Below are 9663 nucleotides of genomic sequence, written 5' to 3'. Positions count from 1 at the left end.
TGATTCAGCTGTCCACAGTTCCGACCTGTTCACGAGGCTTGCTACTGATGCTAACCTCGGATGGATCCTCTGGTTACTCTCTGGCAACCTCTGCTCTAGACTCTTAGAACAGAGGAATGTTCTGGCACTCGGACACACTGGCCGTTCCGTGGTTGTCCGGGCTGAGTCTCAGGATAGTCAGGAGGCGCGCTGCGAGAATGTCCTGCCCTTGGGAGCCTTTCTGCTCCTGGGCCGTCCTGCCCTTGAATTCGTTAGAATAGTCTCGCACCCCTAGAATTCTTCAGAAACTCTGTGTTGCCTGTTTTTACCTGGAGGAACTTCAGCTCGTTCATTGGCTGAAAGTTTCATGGGCATCAGAGACCCACGTGGGTTACTCGGCCCTACCAATCCCTGATTGGTTGATCAAGGTGAGATATGAGTCACTTACTCCTGACACTTAGGAATGCAGTCCAGATGTCCATCTGGCACTCCCTAGACAGATAGGCACCAATGGATGACCATTGATCATGATAGCCAGGCTTAGCTAAGTGCATCCCCATTTGGGAGCTGTCCCTTATCAAAAGAAAACATCTTTAAATCAGCCTGCATTAATAGCTTCTCTGTGGCTGCACCACAGAGATGAAGAGAGAGATGGGGCCTCATTTGGGAAAGCACAGCAACACTTAATTCTGTCTTATTAACAAGCATTGTCGCTACACCAGTAATGTGTGTAGATTTCTGAAATTGTTATAGAGACTCACCAATCCATTAATTAATGTTTTTAGTATGTTAAGAAAAGAAACCATCAATAAAAATAGTATGTAATCGCACTTTTCAACAGAAAATCTCATCTTAGGGTTTTGAACCATTGAAAGCTGTTGGTAAGACGTAGGAAAAAAACACATGCAGGGTTTCCTTGCAGCTGAATCATCTGGTCAGACAAATACTATGTTCCTTCCTCACCTGCCACTTAATTTCAAAGTGAAAACGAGTGCAAAATAAACAGAGCCTCACTAGCACAAAGAACATATGTAAAAAGAAAATAGCAGTCTTGCAAGCACAAAGTTCTTCCTCATTTAGTATTATTGGTAGCCTACTGTACATCTTTGATGAATCCCATATAACCAATTGTTATGGGCAAATACCACCTTACTCAGGATAATATTGTTTAGTTGGTATGCAAGCTAGTACAGTAATATAACTGTTAAGTGGGAGGGGTAGAGGCTACTGTATGACCTGATCTTTTTTCTAATTCTAATCTAATTTTATCCTGGTTAAAACTATGGCCTAAGCTCAATGGCTACTGATAGTTGAACAATATGTTCAGGTCACATAATGATGAATATATTAGACTTCAAATTGCTAAATATTTAAGTTACAAGACTGCTTTAACTTGTCTTAATTCATTTTGCTCCTCTGTCATGAATAGAATGAAACAATATCAAGTGAAATGAACATAATTTATTTTCCCACAGTGGTGCATTTTTAAAACAAAATTACAACAGTGCATTTTTAATTTTCAAAAATGTTATGCTTCCAAAGTTAAAACATTTTGAAAATTCTTAGTCCCGTGTGGTACCGTTTTCATGGAGTGACCAATTTATTAGCCAGCACTTTTTTAAATAAATAACAGCCTTAAATACATTTTGGCACAAGCCCCATGAGCTCTCCTTCTAATCCAGAGCCTCTCCCAGACACATGGGGAGGAATAACAACATGGACGGGATACCACCCACTGCAGGCCACACATACACAAAAGCACACAGGGGCGATTTAGAGAGGCCAATTAAATCAGTTAGCAAGTCTTTGGAAGGTGACAGGAAACTAGAACCAGTCAAAACTCACGCAATCTTGGGCAGAACATGTGAACTTAATAGGGACGTACCAATGAGCCCTGAGGCAGCAGATCTATCAAACCATGATGCCACTTTTACCATTACTTATACTACCTTCACATATTCACATAACACATATTTGTGCCAAGATATTACAGGATATCAATTTCCATCATCTTCACTCTAATACTTGGTTTTAAGGTTCTTCTAATGACAGCAGCTTATTAAACCTTTTATTTTACCTAAAACAACGCAGCTGTAGTTTAAGTATCTTTAATGGTAGGTGGGTTCTGCATCTTCCATTAGGTATTACCATACTCATGTGTATTTGTTCAATGAGCTGAAATAAAAAGATATACGTGATCACAAAGCACCCAATCTTTTTTTGTCTTCAAACTCTTAAGATATAAATGTGTATGATCTGCATTTTTCTAAATAAACAGATATAGCTTTAAGCAGAGAAAATGTTAACCTGGGGTGAGCTTAGCATATCTAAGCTTTGTGTGTGTGTTCTTAAATAGTATGTCTCCATGTGTTGAGCTACGTTTTATGAAAATATGCCTTTTCCATATAGTGTTTCCAGATGAAGTGGTGACAAAGCACCAATTGGCTTGTTTGCTTGATTACTAGTAGCTTTTCTTAGATCACTTTGTAAGGGTACCTTAATATTAGTTATCTATAGGATCTCAGACACCTAAAATATTGTAAATTCTTGCTGGTCCTGCACTGATCATTAATGCCAGCTTGCTGATTTACAGGAAAAGGTATGGGTTAATTATATCTATCAAGTTCAGTTCAAAAAGTTACTACACCACATCTGAACTTACCACCAAAACAGTACAACAAAAACATGCAGAAATATGCTGGTCAAATGGGTTGATTTGTCATTGTGACTTTTTTGGTATTGCTGATGGTTTACTATCTAAATTTGTTTAACTCATGTGCAAAACACCTAATTAGCCACTTACGTTTTTCAAAACATTTATGATTATGCTGAGATTTACAGATTCTGTTCACAATCATCCTACAGTTCCATTCTAAAACAACAAAAAAAAATAAAATGTAACACGGTAAGCTAAATCAACTACTTCAAAAAACCTCCGCTATGTGTAAATTGGGCTAAAGCTTAAACAACGACCACATATCGCATGTTTTTTATTTGTTTCTTAAATGTTCAAAAGCATGTAATATACTGTACACCAAACCTCTGACCTACATTGGCAGGTTTAAATACAAATATAAAGCACTTAACTTAAAATATCGGCCTTTACTGAGAAGTTGCAGTCTTTACAACAGAAAAATATGTTGGTGACATCTCGGAAAAGGGGTTCCTAAGTGTTAAAAACTCCTAAGATGCCAGCCCAATCAAAAATCCTCCGGCGAATCCTCCAGTCAGTACAATGTTCTTCTTCACAAATGTCGTCACCTATCCAGGGAGAGGAGAGGAATGACATGGGCCATTAAAATATTTTTTGTGGAAATAAAAGAAAAACCTACCATTTTTCTGCTTTTCTCCCCTTTGTCTTCGTTCATGATGCCAACATTAAAGCCAGTTAGTCTCATTATAACCCTTATCAGCAGGAGAGTAATGATGTTGATCCTCCACCCTCAATATACAGCCCCTTCTCCTTGGGAACCAGTATCTTTTAAAAAGGGTGGCCATAAGCAATTAATTAAAAGAAGCTGCTTAACCTTTTATAGGCAACCCCCACAAAAAAAAGACAAATTATATCTGGCAATTATAATGCCCAAAGCCAAATGCAAGAGCGGTTCAACTACAATTTGCAGTGACTCTTTAAGTCTTAAATAGTGCAATATGACATTATCAATTAAAGTGTTTTATCAGGGCCATATGCTATAATGCAGATATATATATATACACTGCACAAATGACATGTTACCTCATCCACTTTGGTTCGCACTTCTTTTGGAGGTTTTTCTGCATTAAGCTTCAGTTGTTTCTTGGCCTTGTTTACGTCCTGCTCAACTCTTTTCCAGTCTACTTTGATGTAGCCTGTGTGGTTAGCAATCTGAAAGGTAAATGTGTGAATTCAGCTGTCCTGCAAATAAACCAGTTCTGATCATTTCATTATAAATACACTTGAGTACTTGCTTAAATACACTTTATTCTGAGATGAACTGTAAAACAACGACAATCCATGAGCAGTTGAAATATAGTCCAAGGTACCGTTTTTCAAATGTGGCCTCCAATTACTTGACTATCAGTGCTCAGGTAAATGTCAGTAATGACAATTAGTCATGAGTAAGACAATTTGTCGTACTGGACATGAGGTTAATACATTTCCTTTCACAACTATGTTGATTGGTTGCACCTTTATTACTGCATTTCCTAGCAGCTACTAGCAAATTTAAGTTAAAATCTTTTATGATGATGACTTGGAGAATAGGCTTTTCCAAGTGAATCCTATAGCTATATTAAATTAATATCAATTAAATTGTACTATATATAGTGTTGTTTCTAAGAATATAGGAATATTTAAAATGAAAAAAACTCATCTTAACATAGCAATGTACAATGCCAGCAGAGGGCGCTGTTGGTTTTAATTTTTGATCATTTGATTATTCGTAAGTGGAAAGTCTTATGGTGAGACAATGCTGCTAGATCATTTAGAAAATTATAATTATGAAACAAGATGGGTCTTAAAATTAGTTTATTTAAAATGCTGATTATTTCTAAATTTCTTCAATAACCTAGTTTTGTCCGTGTCTTTGCTTTTATTTCTGCCACACTATGAGATCTGCAGACAAATTCTTTCAGCATAAAATATCCCTTTTCTGAAAAACATTTTATGAAACAAATAGAGGAGACAAAACACAGAAGTCTGGTACTGAAAAATACATTTTAATTACCTGAAGTAGGAAGAATCCACCACCTACTGCAGAAGCTGCCAATTTTCCTACTTTCTTAAAGAGAAAACCAGCACACCTAAAAGACATGGAAACACACAAAGGTGAATTACTGAAGCAAATCCCTGAATTATTCTCATTCTAGGCTTAATATTCGTCCATCACAATTATATGCTGGTGCATATTAAGTTAATCAATGTATTATTGACTGTGAGATAATGACATCTGGCACACAAACAGGACAATGCAAAATGTTTCCACAGACAACAACAGTGCGTAATGGGCACTATATTAACTCAATGTCATCACCTTTATAATCCAGCTGTACTGAAGGATGGCTTAAATACAACTTCCAAATGACACTGTTGATGTTACAGTGATCTTTGCATTGGGAAAATGTTCCTTGTGTGCCATTGTTTATATATACAAAATATCAAGGCTTTAGGGTGTACAGCCTCCAAAAACCAGCCTTTATACGCAAACTATTAAAGTCATTTTAAAATAAATCACTGTAGAAGGGCAGACATGAAACCAATCAGATCCAAGATACAGAATTGAGGATTCTTTCAAACTCAGTGGTTAAGATTGCTGCCTCTCAGTGATGAAGCCCTTTGTTCAGTTCTAGACCTGGGGTGCTGCCTGCATGCAGTTTTTATGTTCTCCCTGCACTTGCGTTTCCTCTGGGTGCCGAAGTTATAATCTAACTGGAAGGCTTATTGGCCTCTGGGAAAATTGTGAGTGTGTGAGCAGTTGTGTCTGTGTGTGCCTTGTGATGGACTAGAGTCCTGTCTAGGGTGTACCCTGCCTTGCACCCACTGCTGCCAGGCTCCCTGTAACCCTGTACTGGGTAAAGCAGTTAGAAAATGGATGGATGGATGGATGGATTCTTTAAAAGCTGTAATTGTGCTTTAGATTTAAATAATAAAATAATTATTTATTTTCCGTGGAACCTGACTGCCAAAAACACTGGACAGCAGCACCTGTTTTCCTGACTCGATTTTGTCGGAAATGGTCACAGTTTGTGGTAGTGTATGCGAATTTTAGAAAAGCAGAATAAGAACCTTTACTGGAAGTATTTTAGTCCTTCGATAAAACAGGGTTTAAAACTGTGCACAGCGGTTTAACAAAACAGTGAATGAAGCCGTTCAGCAAGAATCACTCACCAGCCCGTCACTCCGCCAATGGCAAGCTGTGTGGCCACAGAGTATTTTTCGGCAATAGGTCCTGAGTTTTTTCCAAAAACCCGATTCCACCACCGCTGTCTCTTGGCATACTCTGCCAGGTCCATCACGTCAAAGGTTTCCTCACCCTTACCTGCAAACAGGAAACAACAAATTAGTAGCATCTTGTGCTGTTTCCACTTAGGTTTTTAATACCCCCCCTACATTTCTTCTGGCCGAAAAAGAAAGCAAATAACATTACAAGCTGAGTGAAAATGTATCCTTCATTTTTCTGTTAAATGAATTGCTTCACAAATGATTAATTCTGAAAAATACAAGCTATCATGATAGCGGTACAACGATGTATTTTTGTTTAAAAGACAGTATAAACAAGAAGTGACACAGTGGATCAGTAGTCAGCACTGCTGTCTCTCAGCACTGGGGTCTTGGGTTCAATTCCAGACCTAGAGTGCTATTTGCTTGGAGTTTCTATGTTCTCCTCGTGTTCATGTGGGTTTCTTCTCATTTTCGCTTCACAGAAATTTGCCTTATTATTGATTAGGTGCCTATATATAGTATGTATATAACAAATAGCAGGCAGCACGGAAAATTCCGGACCCGAGATGCTGTCTCCATGGGTTTCTTCCCACAGTCCAAAGACATAGTGGTAGGTTAATGTGTTTCTGGGAAAACTGGCCCTGGTGTGCGTGTGTCCATGTTTGTGTTTATGTCTATGTGTGTGTCCACTGCAATGAACAGGCATCCTGTCCAGGGTGTACCCTGACCTGTGCCCACTGTGGCCCAGGACAGATCCCTGGTGACTCTGTACTGGATAAAATGGATGAAGGGACAGAAGGCTGTTTTTTATACTTTATTGATCCCTTGAGGGGAAATTGCAGAAAATTAGGATAATAATACTATTTTGATTCAAGATGAATTAGTATTTGCAATAAACATTACTTCAGTGGTCATTAAGGTGCATTTCTTCATTAGCATTAACTTTTTAGATGTATTCAACAGCATTAAATTGCTATTTGGATGAATATTCATATTCAATTACCAAGTGTTTGGAGGGTGTAATTTGTACAATTTTGTGATACCGTTAATTAATTTATTTTGTTACCGAGATTTAATAGCCTGCCTGAGAAATTGGGACTGTGGTCCTTTACGTAGGTGGGTGCAGGCTAACACAAAGAAAAGCAACTGGTCCTGTGTGACCATCAAGCTGGCCATTGCAGAGTATTGACCTTGTTATCTTGTCCTTATCATTACTGGACACAATCTCAATCTGCATTCCCATTTTTTTGTTAACTCATTAAAGAGATATTATAGCAAAATAACAAGCTTGCTACATTTTACGCAGTAAAAGAACTTTTATACTAACAGAAAATGAGCAGATATCTCAAGGAAGACTATATTAACTTTAAACCAGTTAGGCTGCTAAAGTTGAAACTGAGTGACCTTGAGAGCTAATTTCCCCAAGCAAAACTCAATTTAAAGACACCCAAAATAGCCCTTATCCACATCTGTTAGCAGATTGCAATGGGTTTCATTTTCACGCAGATGGATTGGTAATTGGCACATACGATAGAGATTTGATCTGGCTGAGACAAAGTCCAAACCCTCTAAAAACACTCCCACGTAAACAGAAAGCAGACTGTGTAAAATGAAACTGGAATTGAATCTCAGTTGTTCAAGGAGGGTGCCAAGTGTTTAAGACATTTTACACATCATAAGACTTATACATACAGCACATTTTTGTTAGCTGTAAATTAAGAACAGACTCAAGGTGTGTTTTTATTCAAAAACAACTCCATTCTTTATAGGGATCTTGGCATTTTCCAGGTTTTTGATATTCATTGAGTCACAACTAGTTATTTGGAGGTAATACAGAGTCCTATAACTTATTGAAGTGGACTCTAATGCTTTCTTGCTTACCTAAAAATATACATTAGTACCAAAAGTAAAGATTCAGACAGACTGAAAATTCCATATCCAACACCAAGTGTTGATTTCCAGAAAACATATTCGTTACAGTGACAGAAATTCAAAGAACTCTGCTCTATCAATTAATAACCATATTCTTCTCTCATGCGTTTTGAAAACTTCTAAATTATACTGAGCAGCAAATTAAAAATTATTCATGATAACAATATGCAAATTAATAATATCCTCTGAAACGAAATCCTCTGAAGAATATATATCTGTGTGTACAGTTATGGCTAAATATTTTAAAGCCAGTAAAATTGGAGGACAGATTCCACAAATCCCTTCAGATTTTACAGACTGCAGAAGCCAACTACTGATTTAAGGGGGAAAAAAGACAAAAACAAGAAACACACAGGAGAAGAGATTGTGTCCATTCACTGCGTCCATGCAACAACCAGATTTAAAGAAATTCTACTACTACATTACATACTAAATTATGCATTTACATTTTAATATTCAAGATTTGTTAGATTTGTTATCCGATCCAAGATTTGTTAGAGGCAGGATACAGGGGCGCCGTACAATGGCCGACCCTGCGCTCTGACCCCCAGCTTCTCTCCCTGTCTGTGTGTCTGTGTTTCCATGGAGGAAAAGCTGGGGTAAGCGAAAAGACGAATTCCTAATGCAAGAAATTGTATAGGGCTAATAAATAAACTATTATTATTATTATTATTATTATTATTATTATTATTATTATTAAAATCGCACTTTAGCAATTTTCAATTTCCATGGACGTATACTATATTTTGTTTGCTTTCAATACACACTAGATTAACGACATCCTTAACTTCTGTCTCGTCAGATATTCAAGGCTGAGCTGATACAGCCTAATTCAATTAAAGTGCTTACATTTAAACCTCTGAAACTTCGGGCTGTTAAGTTAAAAACATATTTTAATCAAATGCAGGCCTTGTTTTAATTACCTAGAGAAAATTGTAACAAGAACGTTAATTACTCAGTATTCCGTGGGGAAATTGTTTTGTGTTTTAATCAAAAGAGCTGTATTGTTGTGTATACTGTGTCCAAATCAAGCATGTTTAATATTGCATAACACATGTACACGAAACATTACATTGCCCCCACAATTAATTTTTGTATGCGTGTTTTGGAAAGGTACTAAAGCCTATTATTTTCTGAAGAGCACGATTTTCGTCAGACACGTACAGTAGTTAAACAAGCTTGATTTACTTAATCTGTGTGTTTAGAAAACTTAACCTTGTGTTCAGTGCATTATCTATTTGGCTACACGCTACACAAAGTATAAACTTCAAGTAATAACCAGTTCTCCTGAAACAAACAAAAAAACATGTGTCGTGTTATCCATCTCAACCTCTGTGAAGGGCATATCTACTGAAATACAGATATATAAATATAATTATAATTGCACAAGCGTCTTTTTCAATAAAAAAATAGGTTACCAAAATAAAAACAAACAATTTTTGCACAAAGTTGCGTGTTTTTCAAGTTATTACTCACCTTTCTTTTCCGCCATACTTTTCCTTTCCACACCAGATCTAACCTGGAAGTACTTCCAAAGCATGAAGGCACATCCTCTAACTCTAATCACATGGGGCGAAAAGCAACAAACTGGAAAACGGCACACTAGCTAAGGATTGCTTCGTGTATAGTACGCAGTTTCATATTAATCTTGTGAATACCAATTGTAATTATTGTAGCTACTGAAATTCGTTCCCACCTGCATAGTATGTTACGAATTTAAAGTAACGGCTGCTGGTCTCTAGGATCCTAACGTACAGGAGTGAGTAAAACTCTTGCGAGAAGAAGCATTTTATTATGAACTAAATGGAACACATGGAAAAGTTTCGAATGCA

At 37.2% G+C, this 9663-nt stretch overlaps 1 protein-coding gene across 1 annotated transcript; it reads right to left on the bottom strand.

Annotated features, from left to right (window-relative positions):
• Positions 1-1420: 1420 nt before the first annotated feature.
• fundc2 (fun14 domain containing 2) lies at positions 1421-9463 on the bottom strand. Its single transcript, XM_088648971.1, has 5 exons — positions 9308-9463; positions 5846-5996; positions 4686-4761; positions 3716-3844; positions 1421-3240 (listed from the first exon to the last, which is right to left on the bottom strand). Exons 1-5 carry the CDS (start codon positions 9369-9371, stop codon positions 3163-3165), a joined length of 498 nt encoding a protein of 165 aa, XP_088505097.1. The 5' UTR covers positions 9372-9463; the 3' UTR covers positions 1421-3162.
• Positions 9464-9663: the final 200 nt, after the last annotated feature.

This window comes from Lepisosteus platostomus, chromosome 10 (genome assembly GCF_059453375.1).
Source record: "Lepisosteus platostomus isolate fLepPlt1 chromosome 10, fLepPlt1.hap1, whole genome shotgun sequence".
NCBI lineage: Eukaryota > Metazoa > Chordata > Actinopteri > Semionotiformes > Lepisosteidae > Lepisosteus > Lepisosteus platostomus.
This window is presented reverse-complemented; position numbering and strand designations above follow the sequence as displayed.